General features: G+C 40.8%; 1 protein-coding gene across 1 annotated transcript in view; it reads left to right on the top strand.

Annotated features, from left to right (window-relative positions):
- The window catches only part of CPA6 (carboxypeptidase A6), an 86,358-nt gene that overhangs the window by 42,386 nt on the left and 16,097 nt on the right, over positions 1 to 27,875 (top strand). Inside the window, exons 3-6 of the mRNA XM_033081171.1 lie at positions 10,802 to 10,926; positions 14,296 to 14,410; positions 16,259 to 16,360; positions 17,191 to 17,295. Of these exons, the coding sequence (XP_032937062.1) occupies positions 10,802 to 10,926; positions 14,296 to 14,410; positions 16,259 to 16,360; positions 17,191 to 17,295 (447 nt within the window). The remainder of the gene's footprint in view (positions 1 to 10,801; positions 10,927 to 14,295; positions 14,411 to 16,258; positions 16,361 to 17,190; positions 17,296 to 27,875) is intronic.

The following is a 27,875-nucleotide window of genomic DNA, read 5'->3' as shown; positions in this document are numbered from 1 at the left end:
TTACTTTTGTTCATGAATTGCCCAGTGGCAAATCACATTAGTCATAATCACTTGCTAAGTAATTTCCACAAATTAGTTTTGGTCCGTAGCTCCATTGCCCACAGTACTTTGTTATTAATCATTATTATGAATGGATTCCTTCATAGGCTGGTTCTGTTAACTTTGAGGTGATGGAATATTGTTTTTTTTTTTTTTCCCCTGGTAGGGTGAACATAGCATGTAAATTTGCACTGCCAGTAAAAATAGCCAGCCTTACTGATGGAAATTTTTCTGCTGTGAGTTCTGTAAAATTGCCTGAATGTGCATGTATTTGACCAATAAACTCAGCTACAGTAAAGAGGAAATATAGAAACCTAAATATACTGAGTTAGATCGGCTTCATTCCAGCCTCAAAGCAGCAGGAGGGGGCTCGGGCCCAGACTACTCTTGTCTCAACCAGGCTGAGCAGAGTTATCTGTGCCTCCCCACCAGCCCCTCACTGTGGGACTACATCCCTCCAGAACAAGTTCTCCGGAAACTTGTGCATCATGCACTGCTGTGTATGCAATTATTTCTTAGGTCAATATGTGTCTGAGATCAGAAGGAATGAGGCAGGTGGGGGACAGAGAGCCATGCTTCTTTTTGAGGCAGGAGATGGCAGTTCCTGGTTTTCACTGAGTGACAGAGGTTGTAGCAGCTGGCAGATGCCATCAGTATGTGTACAGAAGTATCTCTTGTCTCCAGCATGTTCCTACAGCATTTCTTTCAGTCTCTCTGGGGAAGTAAAATAAGACCTGGTAATTGTGCTTCCAACCAGCAGCACCACCCCATATCCTTAGACGTTTTTGGCACAGACTGTGACAAAAACCTCTGGGGAAGATGTGACAGTGAGTATGACAGGGATACATGATGGTGGAGCTCCTGCCTTGACTTTCACCTAAGATACAGTAATTTCACAATTATAAGCCACACCATTTTGACTAAAATTTTGGTCTGAACCCGGAAGTGCGGCTTATAATCAGGTGCAGTTTATATATGGACAAAGAATGAAAAGTTGCCGACACCTGGAACTGCTGTTTATAATCAGGTGCAGATTATATATTGTCCTAGTTTGGAGGACAGGTGTCTGCTGAGAAAGGCAGGAGCTTCTCTTTGAAATGGAGAATGTAAACCCCCTCCCTCCAAATTATTATAATTTTGAAATCAAGTGGCTCTCAGGCAAAGATATGGGAATTAGGAATAACAGTTCTTTACTAGGGAAATTAAAATAGAAATACAGCACTACAAAGAAACAAACTCCAAACCCTGACAGAGTACAACCTGACACCCCCATCAGGCAGAGTGTTGGTAGCAGTCCCATTCAATGGTGGTTGCAGTACCCTTGCAGTGACAGATGTGGGTCAGTTGGAGCAGTCCTCCTGCAGAAGGTGCAGTTTCCCTCCAGAGGTCCAGTGGTGATGTGGAGAAATCCAGTTTTCCTCTGGAGTCCAGTGGAGAAAGGGGCTCCCTTAGTGTCCCAAAACCTCTGTTTTTATCTTGGTAAGAAATGTTGGGCTCTTTCCCCTGGCTGGAGCAACTTCCAATGGGATGCAGTAATTTTATCAGTCACACAGTGGGACTCAGTGGGCCATTAGCAGAAAATGACTCCCTGGAGGAAGGATGGGTTGTGAAAAGATAAAGAACAATGCCCTGCCTGGTTTCAATGGATGGCTCATTAACAGCGTATCTCCTGCAGAGATAAGGATCACTGCCCCCACCCTCAACAGATGGTGATAGAATAGATACCTTTTATCACAATCTGTATTGTAACCCCAGACATATATGGACAAAGAACGAAAAGTGGCTGACACCTGGAAGTGCGGCTTGTAATCAGGTGCGGCTTATAATCGTGAAATTACTGTAGTATGTAGTATGCAAGTATACTGCGCATGTATGACAAGTATATTGCATACCTGTACTGAGGAACATTTTCATATGGTGGTGATGGACTAAAATGCAGAAAATACTTTGGTGTTGGAACCCAGAAACCTGGGAGCTTTGAGCCTTCTGTGCTTTCTGACACTGCCCCCCTGGAAAATGCTGCTTTTGACCTGAGGCCTTGAAGAAAGCTTCCAAATTTGAGTGATGGAATTAGAGTCGCAGGTGTGTAGTTGAAATAGAGGTATGTGATTTCACATGGTGAAGGGTTTTAAATTTTAAAGTTTTAGATTATAGTAATAGGTATAGGACAAGATGGAGGATTAGGGGTGTTGTCTTTTTCTGTCTTCTTCTTCTTTCTTCATGATTTCAGGTAGTAGTTTCTGGTTGGACAGTTGGTGCTGCACTGTGAGTCACAGGAGTTTGGTTATTGGGTCAGAAGTATAAATAATATAGGTGTTAGTTCTTTATTGTATTGTTTGGCTTTAAAAGACCTTGTAACTAGCTAGATTCACTCTCCATTTTGCTCACTTTTAGCTGGTAGCTAAAAATGTTGCAGAACTCTCTGTACTTTAGATAAGATTTAGTAAACAACCAAGTCCAAACACGAGACATTCGTCTCCTTCGTGTTTTTAATCCTGACTCTCAGTGAAGACAGAGGAAAATGAAGACAAGCCACTAATTAAGTGGTGCAGTTACCACATTTATACTTTGACAATTCAAGACCAGACTCATGGAATTATTTATTTTCCTAGCTTACTCTCCAGCTTTTAGATTGGCTGCTGCTGTAATGCCATCACAGGTGCCAGTCTTGAATTTTACATTTTCTGTTGGAGTCCTTTGCTCTTATAAATAATTTCTCTTTCTATACTTATGGTACAAATCTTTAATCCTGAATTAGTGTTTAATACCAGAAATATCTTTTTGCAGGTCCACTGTTTCACCCTACCCTCCCCTTGTCAATCTGCTGCCCCTCTGCTTTGTACATCTCTCCAACAACTGGCCATTTTCTTCTGCTCTTTCTTGTTCGGAAGACAATTTGAGGAGCCTGTTGCTGATTTATGAATCCTTTCATGGTTTTAATTCTGTTGGACCTGACTGACAGAAACAAATGTCACATTCCCAAGTGCTTTGCAAAGAAACAGGGATTTTCTTGGGTCCTCAGATGCAACAGATTCTGTTTATCTGCTCTGGAATTTTCCTTTGTATGCATTATTTTTGAAGCAGCACTTCATTTGAGCCTTGACTGATAATTTCAACTCCATCAGTGATCTACAAGCACTTTTTATCACATAATGCCTGACTGGGCTTGGCACTGTTTGTGTAGGTAGCAAAGAAGCAACTGCTCTGTGAACATTCCTGGCATAATAGAGTTAGACCACTCATTCTTCAGTAGTTTTTATAAAATAAATTCCTGGGCACAGCCAGGCACTTCTTCAGCTTTGGGGGAAGCCAGCCTAGCAGGCTTGAAGCCAGAGCTCCATTTCCTTTTGTTTGTTTTCCAGCCCTTAAAGCAGCTGCTTATCCATTGTAATCCCTGAATTGATCCTGTCATTGCAGTTCAGGGAATCAGAAAAAATGTTTCATAGGGGAAAAGGATCACTTGGCTATAAATCTGATAATTTACACCTCCATAGCAAAATGTTTTAAAAGGCTTCAGAGGACAAAAGCCTTTCTGAAAATGCAAGGCTTTCTGAAAGTTTGTCAGCCCAAGTGAGGCTATTCTTATTTGCAGAAGGAAAGAACTAGCTCAGCAGCCAGGGCTGCTTGCATTTTACTTTGCAACTACAGCAAATATATCTATACAGGCAGATACTTTAGTTTTCAATCTAGATTTTACCCTAGCTCATGATTCGGGTTCTAGTCAGATATCAGACTATTTCAGATACACAAGGAACATCAGGTGACAACAGAGGGTATTCATCGATATATCAAGATACATGTTTGGAAACCACTTGCCAAGCTCAGAAGAAAAATGTTGTTGCAGAAGAACTTTAGTGGAAAAATACAAGACAGAACAGAATAGCCCAGGTAGTGAAAGTATTGCTGTCACAAGACACAGAAAGCATGGACTTTCTGAGATGGAAGAAATCTGCTTCCTCTGGGAAGCCTGAGCTAAACAAAGTCATCAGCACACCCCCAGTGGGAGCAGAATTAGATCCAGGGCTTACTATTCCATTTCCCATGCAGTGGAGCAGCAACTGCAATTTGAGCCAAGCTATAAATAGCTTAATAATAAACAAAAGAAGGGTTTGGCCATTTTTTTAATGAGTCTCTTAAAGACTTTTTCATGTATTTCAAATATACTTAGCCCAGTGGTATCTGTGCTTGCAAGAACAGATATTCAGTTACTATATAATTGAGTATGAGTTTTATCTCAGGAATTCTCTTGAGGAATAGCCTACAGGTTCTTTTCAATGTAGAGCCCTGTGTAAAATTATAGCAGTGTAAATAGATTGGGAACACCATTACTTCATTATAGCCCCACAAAGATTTGCAAAACTCAAAACTTCAAGCTGTGCATTGTTCACGTTCTGTTCCTGCCAGTGTTATGGTTGTTGCAATCCCATGAATCATTCCCCATTTATTGGCACAATTACTCTTACTAGCCTCACTGTAAAGCAAATAAATACTGAAAAGTTAGAGCCAGTAAAATGTCTAGTGCACTCAGTCAGAAACTTAAATTACTTTGCACTGGGACTACCTTGTAAGTCCTTTTACAAAACATAGGGAATTCCACACAGGATTGACACTGGACTATTTTGCAGTACATAAAGGGCAGCTGAAGCAGATTGGCAGTCAGGACTGTCAATTAAGTTCCTTAATTGGCAGGAGTAAGTGAGGATGAAATCAGTCTTGGTCCTGAAAGCATTTGCAAGGGTGGAGACATTCAGAGGAGCAGTTCTGCACTTTCCAGGTGAATCACAGCATTGCTATAACTATGAAGCAGTGTCAGAGTGAACGAGAGTCAGTCTTCCTTGCTTCTTTCTTTTCTTTTCAGATGTACCAGCAGAAGTCTAAAAGTTGCACTCTGTACATTTGCATGTAAGGGGTGTTTATGTGCGTACATGTAAGTGACGTGTTTCCCATGTATTATGTGATAAAAACTCAGGTGGCCAGACCTCTAATGATACCAGTAAGACTAAAGCAGTTTCTACTTCTACTCTCTGCCTCCTACTATTGGATTTATAACTGAAAATGTATCTAATGACTTTCACGACTGCTTAGGGTTTTTATGTGCCTGTACATGAGTGCAGGGATATGAATGGGAAACCCACATTTCCTGAAAAAGCCCATGAGCAAAGAATCCCCCTGCTTTCATTATTGGCTGCTCATTCCCTTTTACAAGAGACTCAGAAATGCCAAGCCATTTCAACTGACAGCATCACAACAATAATTATATTCTGAACTTTACAGCTGACAGCATTTCTCAAAGAAATCCATTCATAGTGATGTTAAGGACAAAGCCAGCTTCAGCACATGTATTGCTGGACATAACTCAGTGGGAATAAAAACTTAAATTGCTAGGTAATAAAACATATAACAAAATTACTGTCTTCATGGGGAAAAACACAGATAAATCATAAACTATTTTCTCTAGATACTAAATGTAAGTTATGGCAAAGTTATTCTAGTTATTTTCATGACAAACATCAATCATCTCTTTTGATTGATACATAATTGCAGACCTGATGAGAGCACTAAGAATCTTCCTTTCAGGCTAAATGGAAGAAGAAATTAAACATCTGCTTATGAACAGGTAGTGAGGGACAACTGGAGGCTAGTGCCCAAGAAGAAGGCTTTAATTACAAAGGCCAGCCTAAACCCCATGGTCTAAAGAAGCTGGGGATTTATTTCAGTGACTTGAATTTTTAAAAACATACTGCAGGATTTATGCAGCCATGAGAGTGTTCGTGGGGAAAACCAGGGAGACTCTTTTTTTCCCAGGCTTCCTTTCCATGGGCATGGAATGAGCTGGAGGAAAACTGAACTAGTGAATAAAAAACTCCCTGATCTGTTTTCTGTCTTGGCAGAGCAAAAGAGTTTTCTGTAGACCATTTGTGATATGTAGGATTATACTACCAAAGTGTTTGTATTCTTGGAAAATTATTTGCATAATTTTAACTTTGGAAGGAATTCTGATTTCTATTAGTTAAGCATCCAAACCTGTTTAAAATATTTGTCCTTTTGCTTTGTGCTGACTTTTCATCACTGTACTGACCAAAACCTAGAGACATGACTAATGAGTTCAGGGTTGCTATACCTTGGAAGGTTTCCAGGTAAGAGTTGATAGATTTATTTGAGCTGTCTTTAACACCTCTGTTTAAAGAGAAACTGCCTAAAAAGAAACCTGACTTTCCTACGCAAAAATTGAACCCCAGGGACTTTTGTGGGATAAGTGAGGTTGAAAGAAGAACAGGCAGTTAAAAAAGACTACTTTTTATTTAGTCACAATTAATACACTTTCTTTGTTAAATAAAGCAATAATGAGTTTTAATGCTTTGGAAAAAGAGACCTGCCTGTGTGCTCTTAGATACCATTTTTTCCTCATAGAAAGCAAGTCAGGATGCTCATGCCTCCATTGAGATTCTGGGAAAGAGCATTCACTGCGCATCAGGGGAGCCACCACTGCCCCTGAGAACAGGTACTCATGGTCACACTTGAGTGGCAGGAGCTGAGTAATTGGTCTCCTGGTCCCAACTCTAAACATGCTGAAAAATCTTGCCTGGGCTCTGCTTATTATCCAGAGGCTTTAAACATCCCAACACCTTTTAAAGGCAACCTGCTGCTTGAAAGATAGGAAAAGATGTGCAAATAAGAGTGTTCTGCAAAGGGGATGAGAATATTTAGGTTTGCTCTAAAGCATATTGCTTTTCCTCTAGCCTCAAGATACCAGGTGAATTTTGAGGTTCAAATATTTGGCTGTACACTCAGGGAGTTTTGTAGGATTTCAGTTTGTTTTGTAGCTGGAGAATCTTTCTCCCACTTAGCAAATCCTACCACCCATACAGCAAATAGAAATCTTTTGGCACTGACTGGTACTCTGTAATAGTGTATCAAAACTCATTTGTAGTGTGTGGGAGTAACAACACAGAGGGAGAAGAGGATAGGACAGCAATTCATTTCACTGCCACTCACTAGCCAGCAGAGCCTAGCATGGAAATCCAAGGCATATTTGTGAAAGGAATGATGTTGAAGTAAGAGTGATGACTTCAGTAAGACCCTCAGGATCCATGGGAGATGCAATGATGAAGTATCCTGAAGATGACAGTGAGTAGAGGATAGTTGGACTTGCTCAGTCCAAACATGCTTGCTCTGAAATCCATCTTCTGTTTGTCAGTTTTCATGTACTTGTCACACCAAGGACAAGCTGACAACTGCAATATATATAAGATGTCTGTTGGAGAAACGTGCTGCTTGTTCTATGCTTTATAAGGCAAAATCCAGCCAGTGACTGAAGTGCTATTCTGGACAGCACAGGTAACATCTCCCAGAAGAGCACTGCTTCGTTTACATTGCAAAGGATGAGAAGTGGGGGTCAAAAGAAGCCAAATTACCCAAACAAGGAACTGAGATGAAGTGGAATGATCTGCATTCTAAATATGGGATTTGTTTGTCTTACTTCCAGAACAATGCCAGGAGTGAAATATTGCATTTTCACCGAAAGAGGATAGTGGCAATATGCCACAGATTTCATTAGTTAAAAGAAGATTGCTTCTGCTTTTGATATTCACTTATAGCCAGTAATGTGAGGAACAATTCAAAAACCTCAGAACTTAAAGAGTCTGCTGATGTTTTAACCAATTGTGTGAATATTAGTTGGTTTATCCCATCCATGGTGATGGAGAGCTTCACCAAAACAAATCCTGAGTAACTGTCAAGAACAAAGACATGTTTCAGTTGTATATCAGTTGTGATTTGGTTTTTTTCTATTTCCGTTTTGTGTGCTTAGATTTTGCAGTTGGCCAGGAGACACTTCACTTCAGTTGCTCTTAGCTTGTATGTAGCAATTTGTTGTTATTTTTATAAAGATGGATCAAGCTGAGCTGACTGACAGACTGCTACTCTAAGAGCAACAAAATGACCCTTTCTGATGTGTATTTTTAGGAATAAATCTTAAAAGTCGTATACACATATCTAATTAACCATGTGGGAAATTACCCATGTTGAATTAGGGGGGAATTTCACTAGGTGCCTATAATTTATCAAAATATGGAACACCAGATGAACTAACAAACATAGGGTGTTAGCACAGTGAGAGGATCTTTATTTGTAAGCAGCATTTAGCACCATTTAATTCATGACTTTGGTTTCTACTGACCATCTGTCATAGCTGCTGTCAGCTTCACAAGCTTCATGAACTTTGCCAGTCCTGGTGTTAGACTTCAAAAGATGCTGCAGCCACCCAGCACTATGACTTGGATCCAGAGACCATATTGTGGCAGCATGAAACAAAGAGTGGTTTTGGCAAGAACAAGAGGAGGTTGGCCCTGTGTTTCACTTCTGCTCCTTCCAATGCAGCAGGCATTTAATTGGATTAACTGGGCTGAGGTCAACATTGCTTGAAGAGGTAGTGCCAGGTTCAGCATCAGATGCCCTCTTAGTAATCAGAATGTTCTTACTCAGGGCCATTTGAGAATTGGTGAGCACTAAACCTGTCTCCCTGTAATCTCCCTGTACTCCTCTTGCAAATGAGGTCCATAGCAAGACCAGGTAAATGCATTTGATGCGTCTACGGCATAAAAGAAGTGAGGAACTTTTAAAGTATAGATTATAAAAATCTTTTAAGATACCTGGAAAGCAGTGGACACTCATGAGCTGTATCAACAGCTTCCTCAGTGCAGCAATAAAACAATAAAACAGAAAAGACAAGACAAAACCAGAAGACATGTATCAAGTATTAATCCTTTTTATATTCTCTTAAGAAGTGTGTGGACATGTATTGCATTCAGCTCACAAACATGTTTTTAATGCCTGTGGATCTTGGCATGCCTTTTTGTGATGTTGATACAGAGGTTGTTGCTGAAACTCCCATTTATAATCTTCTATGAATATCCAGAAGCTCTGGAAAGAGTTTTGTTGTCTTGTGTTCTTTGCACTGTCTTCACACTGGCTGAGGAGGAACTGTGCTCACCTCTGCTGAAGAGTGTGTGCTAGAACACCATTTTACACAGAGTGCAGAACACTGAGTTTCAAAAGCCTTTGAAAAAGGGATTTGCAAATTTTCTTGCTTTCTTGGAAATTCATGTCCTGGCCTAAAATTTCCAAATATATTTCAAATTTGGCAACAAAAGGAAGTAAAAATGGACAAGAAACAACCCTTAGATACTTGAAGATACAGATAGCACAGTAACGATAGTGGTATTGTTCAGTAGCTATAATTTTTTACCAGATTGTAATAATCTGATTATCTTAATCCTGTTATTTTGACATTTAGTACAAAATTACAGTAAATTCACGAATACAAGCCGCACTGAGTATAAGCCGCATCTCTGGGTGTTGGCAAACATTTCGGTTTTTGTCCATAGATAAGCCGCACCCGAATATAAGCCGCTCTGTCGTTCGCAGCAAGGACCCGCGTGCAATTAGTAACAGAACCGCGGGAGGGTGGGGTTTACTGGCTGAGCTAAGGCTGTGCAGGCTCGGCCCGCTAGGGGCTGCTGACGGGGCCAGGTGGCCCAGCCCGGCGCTGCCGCTCGGGGCCACCCGCCACTGCCACTGGGCTCGGTCACCCCGGGTCGGCGCTGCCCCGCGGTGGCAGGCAGGGACGGAGCTTCCCCTGCTCCTACGGCAGCGGCGGCGGGCAGGGACAGAGCTTTCCCGCGCCCGTGGCGCCGGCGGCGGGCGCAGACAAACACCCCGCCTCCTCCCCGAGCCACGGCAATGGCTGCGCGGGGCTCCCGTCGGCTCCCCAAGACGCGGCAATGGCGGCGCGCGCTTCCACCCGCCTCCCCGGGCCGCGGCAATGGCTGCGCAGGGCTCCCGTCGGCTCCCGAGCCGCGGCAATGGCGGCGCCCCCCCCGCGTCCTCCCCGGGCCGCGGCAATGACGGCGCGGCCCCCTCCTCTCCTCCCCGGGCCGCGGCAATGGCAGCGCCCCCTCCCCTCCTCCCCTGGGCTGCGGCAGAGGAGGGAAGAAGAGAGCTCTCCCACCTCTCTCCCCGCCCCCCGTGCTGCCTGCAGGGAGCCAGGGCAACACGGTAACACTGTAACAATTGCGAAATGCCGGCTTTTACTGGCAGGTGCTTGGCTCGGCACTCTGGCTGGCACGTCTGGGGTTGTAAATGTCAGAAAATTATTCACATATTAGCCGCCCCCGACTATTAGCCGCACTTCCGGGTTTCCACCAAAATTTTTGTCAAATTGCTGCGGCTTGTATTCGTGAAATTACTGTATTTTGGATTTATTGTCTTGATGACCTGTTATTGACCTCTGATCAACTCATTATCAAGATTAAAACTCAAGTACATTTCACAAACAACACTGCTATGTGCTATCCTTTCTATATCTCTTTAGCATTTTTTGCTGCTCTAGTGAATACAGAAAATGCTTGCAAAATAAAAAAGACTCGTGGACTGCATAGGAGCTAATATATTGGGAATGTATAATAGTCTGAGGAGGTGCATGAAACTGGAAGTAGATTTTGTTTTGATCTGTTTGGGGAGGCATATTCTGAGGACTGCTCTCTGCTCCCATTGGCAAATCTCCCAGGAGAGTTGTGGTACACTGGCCACAATCAATCCTCAAAATCTGCTCCGTTAGCATAGGTGTAGAGCTGGACCAGGATGCAGTTTTATTGTCTCTACCATGCCTAGAGGGTTTGCCCTACCTTCAAGCATGCCTTCTCCTGGACTTCCCCACCTACACTGAATGCATGTGAATTACAGGTTGGTTCCTGCACTACAGGTGGACTTGTGGCAGCCCAGCAGCCCCTTGCACATCGTCGAAGGCACCATGGCTGACGTGCGAGTACCGCGGAACACGACGCAGATCCTGCTGCCCTTCCTCCAGCAAGCAAACATCCAGTACACGTAAGCCCACGCTTCACTTCCTGCACCTCACTCCAGAGACCTGGCCTTTGGGGCAGATCTGCACCTACCACGCCAAGTGTGCTCAAAAATACGTTCCACATCACAGCAATTAGGCTGGCAGACAGCTAGGCATGGCCAAGAAAACAACCGCTTTAATGGCAGAGCAGCAAATCTCCCACAGGCAGGCAGCTTTAATTAAATGTCCTCCTTTGGAGTCAAGCTGAAGTGTTTTCAATGTATGTGGAATCACATCTGTTAAGAGAGGGTTGGTAATTACTAATTCTGCAGCCTGCTTTGCCTCTTTCTTTATTTAGCACAAGCAAGGTTTATTTACGAGTGAGCTGCAAATGCAGAGGCAAAACTTCTTCGTCAATTATACAGGAACTACTTCTATTATTATCCATTCCCAGTGACCAAGGCAAGTCATACAGTACAAATGTACACTTAGGTTCACATATCATTTCTAGTGCTATTTAAAAAAATTCAAGGCAATTTTGGAGTATCCCTATCCTTTCATGTTTATCCATATGATAGACTGGACAAGAGTAATGACCTTGTCTTTAAAGCCTTCTCAAATGACATGCCTAAGCATCTGAATAATCAGCTGATGAGTTCTCAAACATTTGCTGAATAAAGACCTACATGAGGTTATTTATACTTATTTCTCAGTGATAAAAAGGATAGTGTAAATCATACTGTAGATGTATTTATGTATACATATGTATAGTACTCATCAGAATCCCATTTTAATTATAACAATGCTCTCTTCTTAATCAGTTGCTCTAAAAATACAGAAACAAACATAGGGAAATTAAGTACATAAGCTCTATAGCTGCAGTTCAGAGTGACTTTCATGTGGGCTCAGCACTGCTTTGGTTTTATTTATGTTTAAAACTGGGATGGGGATTTTCCTAATTGTTTTCCTGTGCTTATAAAAAAATGTTCCCTAATTGCTGTGACCCAGCAGTTGCATTCACGTCTGCTGCTGTTCCTGCTCACAGTAATCACCTTTAATGAAATGACAGAAGGACATTTTATATGTGTTATAAACACTCTGTACTTGAAGATCTCTGCTTGAGTTCCAAAGCAATGTGCAAAGGCAAGATCTGCCAGAGCAAAACGTCTCTGCAGTTTACCTCAAAAAACATGCTGCAAATGCTAGCACAACGCTGGATTAATCTTCCACAGGGAAAATCTCTCAGACTTTTGGCACACAAGTTGTGTGCACCTGGAAGGAAACTGGGCAGCGTTTTACCAGGTCCAGATTTGTCCTCTGCTCTCCCTCTTATTCTCCTTTCTACTTCTTTTGGGCATTAGGAGCAAAACCCTGCAAAGCCTCGATAAGCATGTGCTTGTCCTTACAAGCCTCCTGAGATCTGTAACTCCACAAGAGCCAGGAGGATTCACCATGAGATCAATAAAAGCCATAGTCAGGGAGCAGCAGGAGCAGGCTGGCCAAGCACAGCCATGCCCACAGCACAGCTGGGGTGGGGACACAGCCCTGAGCTGAAGTGCAGCTCCACAGCCAAGATTTTGTACAGCTCCTTTACACATGGCTGATCTTCACAATTTTTAATTATTTTTTTCCCACACACTACAACGAAGTTAAATTTCTACCTCCCTTTTGTAACTGGAAAAGTCTGAGCCAAACTCCAGGTAAAATTTCAGCTTGATGCAGTGATGCTTACATAAATTATGACAAGTACTTCAGCATCGCTAATAATGACCAGCACTTGCCTGTAAAACAGGCTTATCTCTCTTAGGGTTTGACTTCATGACAAGATGGCCATGGAAACAAGCCAGGCACCAAATAAGCTCTCTGCACCTAGTTGCCTCAATTGTATGTTTTCTGGTAAAGAAGCCACTTACGATGCATTCAGACCTGAGGGGCCTAAAAGCCTTTGTGTTATAAGCACACACAGTACATAGTCATTTAAAATTAAAGAAAAACTATCAAATATCATTTAGGGTACAGATGCATAAATAAACAGAGTGAGCTTGATTCTGGTAGGTTCTTATACTAATCAGAATTCTGCAAAGCAATCCAGCATTTTTTTTAAATGTTAGGTGCCCTAATGACTTGAATAAAATCACTCCTTTAATCAGCTTTACAGTGTTGGTCTTACAGTATATATAGCACCTCACAAGTCAAGACTATAATCCTTTAGTTTGCTTAATGAATGTTGCTGATGTAGAACAATGTAATTCCTAATTATACAACTACTTCACTAATTCATTGGAAGATGAGAATAACCTTTACTTTGATTCTATATGTAGATAGACCTATTACCTTTGAGGCATCTGCTTCACAGCTGAGCTAGGACCAGAACAAATGCCATTTCTTTCAATCTTTTTCCAATCAGAAGCTAATGCCTATAAAAATGTAAAAGGTTGAATGTGAATATCTTTTTATTGGAATGGTGGATTAGTGGCATGGTGATTACACATTGCCATGCTTTAGGAGAAGGCCTACAAGGATGACTCTCAGTTTTACAGTAATGTTGTTACAAATATCTGTGACAATATTCCCAGCTTCTGCTACTGTCTGGTGGGATGGATGGGTGCTTCAACTTCTTCATTATAATTGTATTTAGATGCTTTCTATGTTATAATTTTGTATTTGTGTAATTATTTATTTTTGCCATAAAACAGGGAAGTTTCAGCTTACACAACTCTGCATTTTGCTCAAATTTTGCAAAGAACCTCTCACTTTTTATGCAAGTATATTTAAATTTCACTTATATTTTTCATCTTTTTCATGAGTAATTTTAACAAAACTGGCAAACAACTACACAGAGTAGATAATGTAAACAACAAAGCCCACTTTAGATTTTTTGTTTGCTGTTTTTTCTTGTTTCAGACAGAATGATAATGCTACCAAATTCTTGATTGTTTTATTTTTCCTCTACAACTTCTGGCATGTAATGTTCCATGCCACTCCCAAGAGAAAGTGTGTCTATGTTTTCCTAAGCTTACAAAGATTTTTGAAGTAGTTTGAAACCAGTTTTGGAAGATCCATGAGCACATAGTATAATTGGATTATAAAAGAAGACAGTAAATGCTGCTCCATAAACAAATGAAAGTGGGTGCTTCTTCACATGGGCTACATTATTTACATCATTCTGGTTTAGTTATTTAACAAGCTTATTGTGGTTTTGAAGCCACTGTTACATTTCAAAGCAGCTGGAGTATTTATTTGGCAGCTTATATTCAAGTGAGCCTGAAGCACTCTCTTGTCAAAATGTAACAGATGAAGTGAAGTCAGGATGGTTTACTTCTGCTATATTTCTTCTAAACATGATTGCTGTTTTGATTTAGCTTGTGTGTTCTTCTAGTTTTTCTGTAATACCAATACCTTTTTTTACCTAGGATTCTCATATCAGACCTACAGCAAGCAATAGAAAACCAAACTGGAGGGAGGTCCCACAGGAATCGAAGGTCCCTCTCTGCGTATAACTATGAAGTGTACCACTCCCTGGAAGAGGTGCATTAAAATTCACATTGTTCCTCTTATCTATTGCAATGTTTTATTTAGTAAGGCTAAGGTTTCATTCTCTCTACAAGTTCTGGTTACCTGTCCATCTTCAGGAGTGTTCTAAGTGTTTCTTCTTCAAAAATAGGCCCTTCCTTGGAAAAAAAATACTATGAATATTTTTATTCAAGGCTTATCTTTGCACGTAACTTCCTTTCAGAGCATCTGAGTTTTGTTTTTAGAGCAAGTCTTTTACTCTGGTGGAATAAGAGATTCCAATGAGTGATTAAAACTAAGTCATTTAATCAAGCAACATAAGTACAGTAATTTCATGATTATAAGCCGAACCATTGTGACTAAAATTTTGGTCCGAACCCAAAGTGCGGCTTATAATCAGGTGCGGCTTATAGATGGACAAAGAACAAAAAGTTGCTGTTTTAGTTTGGAGGACAGGTGTCTGCTGAGAAAGGCAGGAGCTTTTCTTTGAAATGGAGAATGTAAACCCCCTCCCTTCAAATTATTATAATTTTGAAATCAAGGGGCTTTCAGGCAATGACATGGGAATTAGGAATAACAGTTCTTTTCTAGGGAAATCAAAATAGAAATACAGTACTACAAAGAAACAAACTCCAAACCCTGACAAAGTCAGAGTACAACCTGACACCCCGTCAGGCAGGGTGTTGGTAGCAGTCCCATTAAATGGTGGCTGCATCCTCCTGCAGTGACAGATGTGATTCAGCTGAAGCAGTGCTCCTGCAGAAGGTGCAGCTTCCCTCTGGAGGTCCAGTGGTGATGTGGAGAAATCCGGTTTTCCTCTGGAGTCAAGTGAAGAAAGGGGCTCCCTTAGTGTCCCAAAACCTCTGTTTTTATCCTGGTAAGAAATGTTGGGCTCTTTCCCCTGGCTGAAGCAACTTCCAATGGGATGCAGTAATTTTATCAGTCCCACAGTGGGACTCAATGGCCATTAGCAGAAAATGATTCCCTTGAGGAAGGATGGGTTGTGAAAAGATAAAGAACAATGCCCTGCCTGGTTTCAATGGATGGCCCATCAGCAGAATATCTGCCGTTGAGATAAGGATCACTGCCCCCACCCTCAACAGATGGTGATAGAATAGATACCTTTTATCACACTCTGTATTGTAATGTGTGGTTTATACTCGGGTGCAGCTTATGTATGGTCAAACAACGAAAAGTTGCTGACACCCAGAAGTGCGGCTTCTACTCAGTGCGGCTTATAATCGTGAAATTACTGTAAATGCTGAAGTGTTTGCACAGGAGGTACAAATACATAAAACACTTAGATACAAACTCATTTATGAGGAATACTATCATGGATGATGGCTGGATAAATAATTCCTGTTGATTTTAGTGTGCCTACCTATACAGTTTCAGTCTGCACGAAAACAAAGTCACTAGGCTGAGCATGGAGGGTGCTGCACCACAAGATCTGGTGTCTGTAAAACGAATACCGCAGGTAACAGTGAGTCCTGCATGTCAATCTGTTTGCCATTGTGTTCTGGCAGGCAGAAACACAGACCTTCTTTCTTCATTCCACTAATATTCAGGGGCAATGGTGGATTAGCTGCATCCCCATATTTTCGATGGTCAGCTTATTGGTTCCAGTACTACCCAACAATGAAATGGAAAAATAAATCCCATGTGAAGGCTACATCCTGCCTCTGGCTATAGAGCTATGAGTGCCAAATAATGGTTAAGGCATGAAAACAAAAATAAACAAACATGACCAAAAAAACCTACAGTTTCAGAAAGAAAACTGGAAGCTGAACTTAATACATGTATTACAGTTTCTTCCCATGAAATGCAACGATTGAAGCAATGATTTTAATTTTGTGTTTGCAGATTGAGGACTGGATGCATTATCTGAATAGAACTTACTCAGATCTTGTTCACATGTTCTCTGTTGGAAAATCCTATGAAGGGAGACCACTGTATGTACTTAAGGTAAAGATTAAGTAGTCATTAATGAGACTAAAATCTGAAATCAGGAACAGACACTGTTATTTATGTTACAGCATATACACCAGAGACACAGCTTAACACTGTTTCCTAAGGATGAGTTGCTAAAATCTAAGTATCCTTCTGAATGTCATCTTTAATGAAACAAGGGGGATAAAAAGCTGGAAAACTAATAGCCAAATCCTATTTACCTGGTTTGGATATGCATGGAGACAGATAGCAGGAAAAGTTCAATTAGCAGGATTTGGATTTAAGGGGATTGGAAAGCTTTTTGTTTATAGACAGCTAGAAGAGCAGTTATGCTGGAGAGGGATCCCAGAGGACTGTGGAGCCCTTTTCAGTATGTGTCAAAAATACTCTTTCTTAGCTACTGACTAAATTTCAGGGTTGTATGCTCTCAACTCATGTGATTAGGTCCACATATTAGAGTGTGTCAGCAAGATGCAAAAAATCTTACTTTCAATGTATTTTCTTTTCCTCTCCTATTGAAGAGTTCTGAAAAATTGATTCATTATCATGCAATTCATGTGGTGTCATTGTTCCTCACACTATTCCATGTCATAATCATTCCTCATAAAAGAGGAACTTACAGATCTCACTTCTTCTACAGTTCTTTTCCATAAGTCAGCCTCACTATCTTGGAATACCTGCCTAATATTATATTGGTCATACCTTTTAAAACAGTAAATTTGTGTTCTCTATATGAGGAAATTCAAAATTGTTTCATGTCTCTCACATTCTATTATTTTCTCATTTTTTTTTTTCCACTAATGTGATGTGATCTATTGGTATTTTGTGAACATTCACACTTCAAGTTAGGTAAAAGATCACGACCCTACAAGAAAGCTGTCTGGATAGACTGTGGGATTCATGCAAGAGAGTGGATTGGCCCAGCCTTTTGCCAGTGGTTCGTGAAAGAAGTAAGTGTTTAAAATTTACAGTCATACCGTTCCTTCTGTTAAATAAACTTTGCCTTTTTGGTGTAGCAGATCTAACTTATATAGAAAATAACTACCTATTATACCTCTTCTTTTTTTAATTATTTGTGGAATACTTAAGTGCTTAATAAACAAAGCTGCTAGTGACAGCCAGACATACTAGGCATAGGACAAAAATATGCCAGGCACACACTCATTGAAATATGAGCTAGGATTTTATTCCAAGACCTAAAAGTGTGAAGATTTTCTGTAATTTTGGTAATGGCTCAGGTAAATCAGTGCCAGTGTGTACTGATTCAGATCAGGTCAGCAGTATCTTTGTTTTAAGGATTTAGTTTAAAGAAGACATTTCTCTTTTGTGTAATTCCATAGGAATAGAAAGCTAAAGTCACAGAATCACAAAATAGAATCACAGAAATATTTAGGTTTGAAAAGACCTTAAAGATCAAGTCCAACTGCTAACCTAACACTGCCGAGTTCACTACTGAGCTATCACCTCAAGTGCCACATCTATATGTCTTTTAAATACCTCCAGAGATGGTGACAAGCATTTCACCAGACAGCCTGTTCCAATATCTGACAACCCTGTCAGTGAAGAAATTTTTCCCAGTATCCAATCTAAGCCTCCCCTGGTTCAACTTGAGGCCATTTCCTCTTGTCCTATCACTTGTTACTTGAGATGAGAGGCTGGCTCCCACCTGACTACAGCCTCCTCTCAGGTAGCCTCTCCTGAGCCTCTTTTTCTCTAAAAACCCTCAGATCCCTCAGCTGCTCCTCATCACATTTGTGCTCCAGACCTTCACCAGCTTCAATTCCCTTCTCTGGACTCACTCCAGAACGTCAATGTCTTTTTTTGTAGTGAGAGGCCCAAAACTGAACTGAAGAGTTCAAGGTGTGGCCACACCAGTGCCAAGTACAGGAGGAAAATCCCTGCCCTGCTCATGCTGGCCGTGCTATTGCTGATACAGGCCAGGTGCCACTGGCCTTCTTGGCCACCTGGGCACACTGCTGGCTCATGGTCAGCTGCTGTTGACCAGCACCTCCAGGTCTTTTTCCTATGGGCATCTTTCCAACTACTCCTTCCTCAGCCTGTAGCACTGCATGGGGTCTCTGTGACACAAGTGCAGGATCTGGCACTTGGCCTTTCTGAACAGTTGGTCTCAATCTGTCAAGAATTCATCTACCATGTTTCCATGATGGCATAGCTTTTCTGCTGTGCAATGGCTTCCCGCTCCTGTTTGCTGCCCATCCTGTGTGAATTGGTACAGATGTGCTTCAGCTGGGCTACTGATCCGAATGCCTTCTGCAGGGAAGAAGCCCTAATTCCTACATGACTGTTTTAGGCACTTATGTGGTTTCTAACACATCAATAACCCTTCTGTCTTTGCTGCCTCATGGATCTCCATCCGCAGCTTCCACTGTGATGGCAGACTGAAGGACTTGTCTAGAACAACATCCCTCAAATATCCAACTTAGGTGCCCCCAAGTTTATCAAGCCTGGTTTTATCCTCCTCCACTTTCAAATCCAGTTTGAAGCTCTTTCAATGAGACCTCAACTTGTGATCAGAGAAGCTTTTCCCCCTTTGAGACAGGTACACCCTATCTTACTGTGAAGTCTGCTGTTCTGTAAACCAACCCATGATCAAAACCCCTAAAAATCTGCCCGTGTTACCAGTTCCAGAGCCAGAGATTGATCTGCTGGCTGTTCTCTTTCATAGATGGATTTTACCTGAAATGATGGATCTCATATTAATTGAAAAACAAGTGACTCCAATGTTTCTTTAATTCTATCTTATTTGGTTTATTCTCTCTTTATTTTTGATGTCTAGTATTTAATCTCTGTATTTATCCATTTGCAGTTTTCAAATGAGAGGTGAAATAAAATAGAATTGGAATTTTGCTTCCAAGTTTTCTGGTTCTGTTTTGATTCTGGGATTTTTTTGTGAGGGGTGGGGGTTGGGTTTTTTTTAAATATCAGTGCTTAAACTTTTCTAATTTGGTGTTCATTACAGATGCATTACATGTTTACAGGATTTTGCCATTTCCCCTAGGCAACAAACTTTTGTTCAAGATGAGACATCAGCTGCACAATGGAGACTACCTTGTAATGTAATTGACAGAAGTCAAAAGTGGCTTAAAAATACCTCCACAGATGTGCTTTGAGTACTTTGCATACCATTTTTTGCACAAAATAAGGGTTGCAATATGCTTTTACAAGCTTCGTCCTATAAACACAATTTTCTCCCTTTTCTTCTCACTCATCACTATGTAATTCTACAATGTATTAATACCTCCTCTGATTTTGTGAGCGTAAATTCTGCATCATCAACACCCTAATGCTAAGATGATCATAAAACCATGTGTAGGCTTCCCTCGGGCATCACAACAGTGTACAGGGAAAAAACAGAAATAATGAGGCTACTACAGTTTGGATGAGCCTGTCACCACAAAGAGGCTAGATGAGATTCAGCAGCTGGTCTCCAAATTTTGGTGTGCAGCAATGGTGTGTCTTCTTATTAAGACTATAAAGATGAACTAATTTACAATTTCTGAGCAGCATGCCTAGCCAGGACAGCATGCTGCAGTAAGGAGAGAAGTAGGGACAGAAAGGCACTGGTGAGAGGCCTATTGTTTAAATTCCTCTTCCTTAACAAAGTTTTCCCATAAAGCAGTACCATGTGGCAGTAGGGTAAAAGTCACAAGATTTCTCTGTAGACCTTATAGTACAATATAGGCTGTGGGTGTGGGTATAAAAACTTTCTGGTTGTTGAGATCTTCAGAAAGTAGCTTGTAAGGCTGCTTCTCTAATTATGTAAAAACATTTTCCTGGATTAAAATTAGTCTCCACAGGGTTTGTTCAGACTACAAGAATGTACCAGCTTTGTCTGCCCATCCTTTCTCAGAGCAGTGTTTCAATCCAGCATTAAAGCAAAAAGCATCAGGAAGAGAATACAGTGTATACATAGTCTCCATCATCATATTAAAAATGACTGGCTAAGGAGGAGAGACAAGGTTATTAGATTGCTTGGTTTAGGATATTACTTTTCTCATTGTATGAATTAAAAATTTTTACTAAGAACTCTGGGAGAAGCAAAGGTCTTTCTGTGCTTCAAACTCTCTCTTTTGCTGGCAAAGTCCTCCCTTAAGCACCTCTGCAGCCTGGCAGCCCAGTTTTCCATCCTCCCTGGTACTTATGGGCAGTTCTGAGAAAGGGCTGTCAGCTTGGAAACAGATTTTCCTGGCATGTTTGTTGACTCTAAGAAATAGCACCACAAGTCCATTGATTTAAGGCAAGCAAGAGGAAATGCTGGATTTATATGATGTTGGCTTCTTTTCTAGCAGGAACAGCATACATACATTCCTTTACTATGCAGGCAGCCTGAAATGTCTTACCAAGTTTTCACTTCACCCTGTGATCTCTGACACTTATTTTCATTGAAGTATATCCATATTCCTGTGTACAAGAAGGCTTTTCAAGCAATTTAGCTTAGGAAGAAAACCCTCTATGCATGAACATCACTTAACATTCAAGCCTCAGACGGGGTGCCTCAAAATTTACCAAGTACTCCCATTAAATTTGGGAATCCTCAGTATCTTGATTGCACCTCTAGAAATGGCAGCTTCTGCAGAAATGGCAGATTTGCTGCAAGCAACAGGAAAGCACCTCCAAAGGGTGGAGGTGCCACTGAGCAGCTGCTCATGAGTTTTTCCCGGGTGTGGCAACAGCTCCCCACTTTCTACAGAGAATCTGGAATTGCTCATGTAAACTGGACCTGGCTTCCACCTAGTGAGCAATGCAAAACAGACGAAAGCAGATCAGGCTTGGGAAACGAGGATGTAAGGCTGGAGCATGGGAAGGCAGGAGGCTGCCTGCTGTGCAGGCTTGCTCTGTATTTGGGCAATTACAATAATTAGAGAAAAAGAAAATAATAGCTAGAGAAAAAAATATACAGGAGTTACAGATTTAAAAGAGAAAAAGAATGCACAGGATATTATGTGATAATATAATTCAAAATACTAAAGCAGCCTATTCATATTTTGAAACAAACAAAAGGAGAGCAAAGACTATGGTTTGGGGAGTTGTGGGTTTTGTTTGGTTTTCTGTGTGTTGTTTTGGTTTTTTTCTTTATAATCTACTCCAGAATGAGCTCTAGCCTTGGCTCTGTGTTCCATAGTCTGATGTTAATAACAACATCACTGTTTGTTTCTGTGGAAGGCGCCCCTAAATGTCTGTAGTCTCCCTGCTAAAGATAATCAGATGTTCCTTCAGGATTAGCTGTACTGGTGGCCTCTGGCAAACCCCACCTCATTGTCACTGAATTTCAAGTAAAGAAAGGGAACACCCTACACACTGATGAGCCACAGAAGTTTCTGCACCTGTACTGTAGTGAAATAGCCTGTCAGGTTACAGTGGAGTCCCACCCAATTCAAGCCTTACTCAGCTGGAAAGGGGATGGGAAAAGGGCTCTGATAGTGGAAACAGTGCAAGACGTGTGGTGGACTAGGGAAGCAAGACGAACTGTAAAACGAAATAGAACTGATTACATGTGGGCTACTTTGAAGGCAACCTGCAAAGATAAATGAACCCAGAACTTGTGTCCACAGCAAGAGATTCAGGGGAGGAAAAATAAAAAAAGAAAAAAAGGTTTGGTAGCCTAGATTTTTTTAAAGGCCACAAGGGATCTAATACATGAATATGTGTGAGGAAATATAATGAACTGAAAGAAACTCTTATATGTGTAATTACTTTGTAGAAAGCAGTGGACTTTAGAAACAAAATTCAGATATATCATGTATTTTTCCAAAATTAAATAGCCCTCACAGAAACAAAGACGCAATACCTATAGCCATTTTGCAAAAATACAATTATATATGTACATATGTTAAGTAAGAACATTTAACTCCTACTCACTGAAAGAGGAGAAACAGAATTCAGCTATCAAATTATCCAGACCTAAAATTTAGAATTTTACCATTTCTTTAAAAATCTGAAATATGGTTCACAGGCTCCTATTCAAATTAACATCAAAACTAGATTCTGTTTCAGTTTTAGTGAAAGCAGATGAGGATTCCCATTACATCTGGTTTGACTTTCTTTCCTCTAATAAATGCTGCCATTTGATCCATTCCGATGATGTATAACCTTGAGATGTCTTTCATACAGTATTTTCAGAAAACAGCATAGTTGAGATGTGACTTTGAGATGTGTTATTCTTCATTTCTTATGCAGGAATTTGTATTTCAGGATTAGAAAATCCAAGAAATGTAATTAAAAATCTTCAAGAAGCATGCACTGATTGTTCTTCTTGACAAAATGTTCTAAGAATCCTATGTCAGCTGTAAGGGAAATGTCCATTAAGATCAAATGCATCTCCCTAAAGGAGTGACCTCATCAGGGCCTCAAATGAAAGTGAAAATAGCCTCACACTTTGGAAATGCAGTGACCTTCACCACCTTCTTCTCCCATCCTCAACAATGATCTCAATTATTTGAGTTCCCAAATTGTGCATTTGGACTTCATCATGCTCCCAGGGAGCAAACATGTAGCTCCAGAAAAAGAAATTGAAGGCTGAGGGCAGTTCTCAGAGGTATCTTGTTGTTTGTTGGGATTTTTTTTCATGCTGACATTGGTACTGATTTATTCCAAAACCAGGCTAGAAACCTGTATTTTCACTCCATAATAATGAGCTGAGAGAGACACACAGACTAAGAAGCAGAGTGGCAACATCTGCCCCCACTATTCTCAGCTTGAGTCTGATTTATGAGTCACCTCATGGGATGCATATGGGATGCATACTGCCAATTAGCCAGCCATTAGGCTTGTGGACCAGGCCCCAGAGAGCAGTCTTTACCAGGAATTTTGCAGCATTCAAGACCTCAGATTCTTCCTCAAGAATGTTTATGAAGTGCTTGAGTGCAGCCAGCTAAAGGAGCAGCACATACACAGAGCTCAGGCAGGGCTACAGTGCACTCAGATGCAGGGCCAAGAAAGAGACACAGACAGTGTTAAAAAGGGTTGGCTCTTCTTCTGAGCTGTTCAGGCCATGTGGTCAGGAGGCAATAAAGCTGTAAGTATTCTTACTTTAAGATCTGCTGAAAGCCAGTGTAGCACTTATTCTACAAAATTCCATGTCCTGATGGACAAAACATCTGCAATATCCTGCATCGACACTCAGAGCAGCACTCAGTCATTCACTCCAGTGCTGAAGCCCACACTGTCAGGAAAATAGTTTCACATTCTGGATCACTGCTGGGTCTTCCTGAGCTCCATCAAAAACCAGTAGTTCTTTAGGATTTAGAAAATTTCTTTCCCTGTCTAATCCATAACTACCAGAGCCTTGAAATACTGCCTAATTATCAAATTCAGATACCATTTTTTTTACCCACTTCAGAAATAGTCTAATCTTGGGGGTGTGTAAGATATTTATGTGAAGCAACACAATAATGTTTCCTAAAGATTATGCATTTTATCTATCACCTGTCAACTGACTAAAGTCTTTTGAACAGGTACATCTGAAATGCTGTGTTCCCACATCCCAGGATTCCAGACTAAGATTAATTCAAAGGATGCTTATTACACCTATATTTAGTTATTCTTTAAAACAATGTGTTCCACTGCTGTGATAGGCTTCGTTTTTTGGAGTTCTCCAAGTGGAAATTTTGAACCATAGAGGAAAGAAAACAAAGACCTGACTGCTTCTCCATACAAATCAGACATTTGTGCCAGTCCTTTCCTGGGTACAGGAATGCCACTGTTCCTAAAGTATCTTTGACTGATGGTCCTCAAAAATCTGAAGAGCTTTTGAAATAATTTGCAATATTCCAAAGTGAATGAGAGGCATGCAAGGCCAAAACCAATATTGTACCTGTAGCTTTTTCCTTTCACCCTTTAGTTGGATTGGATGTTCTTTCTTTCCAAGGTCTGTTCCCTTCAGCTAAAGCTCTTTAGCTGATGTTGGCTTGACATCAAATTTAGTTGCTCTTTAAAGAATTGCATCTTCTTACTCTGTGAAATCTTCCTATCTAGGTTTTCCTCCAGTTGATCAATTTTCAGATTACCCTCAGTTTAGGACAGTCAGAAGCTCCCCAGGGCTGTTTTATCCCCCTGAAGCTTCCTTCACAGGTGCAGTGGTGACAGCACCACAAAAACTGGGCTTTTTTCACCTTGAAGGACCAGTCATCTGGTGAGAATCTCTCCACAAATGTCTGCAGTTCTTTCAGTAAATACAATACAATCCTTGCATCTTAATTTTTATTGTTTACCAGATTCTAGTCTCCCCAGCTGTCTTTTTAGCTGTGTCATTTCAGGGAAAAAAAATGGACATCTCTGAGTGCTCCCTATATATTCATTATCTGGAGGAAAAATCCATCTGTTTCATCCTGCAGTATCTATATTTGAAACACTCAGCCTTACTTGTCTTTAGCTAATTCATTCTTCTCTGTCAGGAGCTTCTGCCTGAAACACTATTTGTTTTTTCTCCATCAGAGAGATCACCTCTTCCAGCCTCTTCACTCAGCACTTCATTCATCAGCCTTTCAGCAGTAAGAGGCACTGGTACCAATGCAGAATTTGTTTTATCCTCATGATTTTTTTCCATCCTGCAAATGCTGTTCCTGCCATTTGAAGTTCATGTGCAGTATTCACACCTACGTGTAGTAGTTTCTGCTTCTACTCAACGTCTCCCTTCCACTCCACAGCTGTTTCAGTTCTGAATATGTTCCCTTTTTTTGGCAGCCATCCTATACACCACTTCTCTCTGAGTATCTGCATCTCTCTAGCACATGCCTGCTACTGAAAATCTGCACCGAAAATCTGCACCACTTCTGAGGAGAAGGAAAATAAAGTAGCAGTGAACACTATGAACAAGAGTTTCCTGATCTGGGGCCTCAGTTGTGATGCCTTTTTTTTTTTTTTTTTTTTTTTTTTTTAATTGGATAAAAGCTAAGCCAAAGCCAAAAAGATGGAGTGCAGTACCATGGTACCACCACAACGAGGCATGTGATGCATTGTTTTAAAGGCAACTGTGGCAAACCATTTTTAGGCTGTGAAGTATCTCTGTCTCTTTTAATCCGTGGTGGAATTTCCCAGGTTTTATTCAACAATAAGACAGTTTAGGGAAGGTTCTTTCCTTTTGCACCTTCACGGTAACAAATATAAAAAAAAGCAGTAAAAATTGTTTTCAGTTTCCTTTTCCAAAAAAAAAGTAAGCATTGCATTATTTTTTGTGCACACTTTCAGCTATTCAGCTGCATCTTCCTGCTTACCCAGGACCTTAAGAAGGTAAAAAGTGCTTTCATTTTGCTTGCAGCTATTAATTTTTCACAATGTGAGTAGATCTCGATGAGAGAAAAGTAACACTGCAGCTGTGTTGTGCCGGTAATAGGAATTCTTCAATGACACTTGCTCCTGTAAATTCCTATTTAAGTATTCATCACTAGGGCATTCAGATTCTACCCCCTAAAGGCTTTTAAGCTCTTGGGTCTGTTCTTCTTCAAGGCATGAAAAGAATTCACATTGTTGTTCCAACACATTAGTTGCCCTAAGGAAGAAACTCTGCTCTGTATTTTAGCAGTCCACTCCTCTATGATGATACTGAGTAATTAGGGCGTCAGTAAAAATGCTGATATGCAGTAACACTACCGTGCATGAAAAAGGACTGTGAAAGAAAATTCCATGTGTTGGACCATTTATTTGTTCCAGAAATTGAATTACAAGCAATTGTTTGCATCTAAAGTATTTAATTGTGTCTCAAAATTTCAATTAAACCTTGTGTCCAAGTGAGTTCTCATGAGTTTCCTCAATGTGTACTACCATGGAGCAACACAATTAGGATGTAAAATCCAATAATTACATTTTTCTGAGGCCTATATCTTGGTGGGCACTAATTTAATACAATTACTAGTAAAGAAATCTGTGTTGCTCCTTTCAAAGCATTCACAGTGCTTCAAAATAACTCAGGCTTTTTTTTTTCCCAGATAGGCAGTCCTTGATTTGTTTGGAATCTGAGAGGTTTTTCTTTTTTCTTTTTGTGCCACCTCTCTGAGTGGAACCAAGTTGTCCCTCCAGTTTCTACTAAGATCTGTGTTAATTATGAATCTTCTTTCCCACAAGATCCTGTCCATGCTTGAGCGGTCCTAGCCTTGCACAAGGTTCCTGGAATGGCTGTTTACTTCTCTAACATGTCAATCACACCATCATCCCTCTGCCTCTTCTGTGCTTCAGTGTCTTTTCCTCAAGGAGCTGTGTAATCAAGTCTTTGGGATTCTGCAGATCCTTCTTGTCAGACTCTTTTTATGGGTGTTAAGGAGAAGTTGCAGCACACTCCTCTTTCTCAGTTGTTTCTGGGTTTTTCCTGTGGTAAATGCCTTCAAAGAGGAAGGAAGGTTTTGCTTTGTATTAAACAAAAAAGATAAATCAGATACAGTTCAAGCTCCAGCCTTGAAAATGTGACCCTTTGTTTTAAGTCATTTGTTTTTAAATACTCGGCTGTATCTTAGCCTTAATGACGGGCTTACCACTCTGCTTGTGATTTGAATGCCAAAGCAGGACACTAGCAGTAAAAGGGAAAATAGAGATAAAAAAGCTGTACTGTTTCCAAGAACAGAGACTGAGCTAATTACTAACTTGCCAAACTGATAAAGTGGCAATGAAGGCCTGAATGGCAGATCATAGTGTCAGCCTGCTAAAGTGTAACATATGCAGATAAAAGTAAAGTATTGTGTGTTACTGTCAGAAAAGATGTTTTAACTGGTATCTTAATAATGGAACAGAAGAGTTAATCCTGTTTTGCCAGAAGCAGTTTTGTGCGATTTCTGGCAGAGCAGTAAATGGAGCCAATTCCTTGTGCTAAAATAGCAACTGTTTAATTCAGTATGATTGTTTAATTCCAAATTGGAAACAGCAAAAGCTGATTGTTACCTTAAATTTAATAAAAATTAATTGTGGGGTAGCAAATCCTTATTAAGCTCAACTAGGATTTCAGAGTTTCTCCCAACCCTGTCTCCTTGCTTTGTCCTTCTCAGTCAATCCCCTGATTTTATAAAAGGCCTAACTGCATCCTAAATCCATTTTACACTCTTGCCTTTATTGCCTTGGCAGTTTACAATATAGCTCTTTTGTTTGCTTCATCCCCTAAATTAAATTTCCTATGGACCATATCCTCAGCCAGCCTGAGGTATAGCTCTATCAACAACCATCACTCAGCTGATCCAGATGATCGAGCCCCATCCTATTAATCACTGGTCCTTCCCCACCCCCTGCTTGCACGGTGTTGGCAGTGTTCTTCTATCATCTGTTCACTCCCTAATAACACAATCCAGGGTTTATTGGGCTGGTCTGGTTCTCTGCACATTCAGCAGCAAAGCTGCTATTGATTGCATGATGGGGAAGCAGAATCAGCCCGTATTCTGAGAGCTCTCTGCAAACTACAGTGCAGTTAATTCACTCATGGTTGATACTCACCTTGCTCGTGTGGCAGCAGAGAGAACACGTTTGGGTGGGGGAGCTGCTTCACCTGACCCATGTTGGGAGGACTCGAGAGCCACGTCACACAAAGCAAGTT

Source organism: Catharus ustulatus, chromosome 1 (genome assembly GCF_009819885.2).
Source record: "Catharus ustulatus isolate bCatUst1 chromosome 1, bCatUst1.pri.v2, whole genome shotgun sequence".
NCBI lineage: Eukaryota > Metazoa > Chordata > Aves > Passeriformes > Turdidae > Catharus > Catharus ustulatus.
Note: the sequence above shows the minus strand (reverse complement) of the source record. Positions and strands in the feature narration are given on the sequence as shown.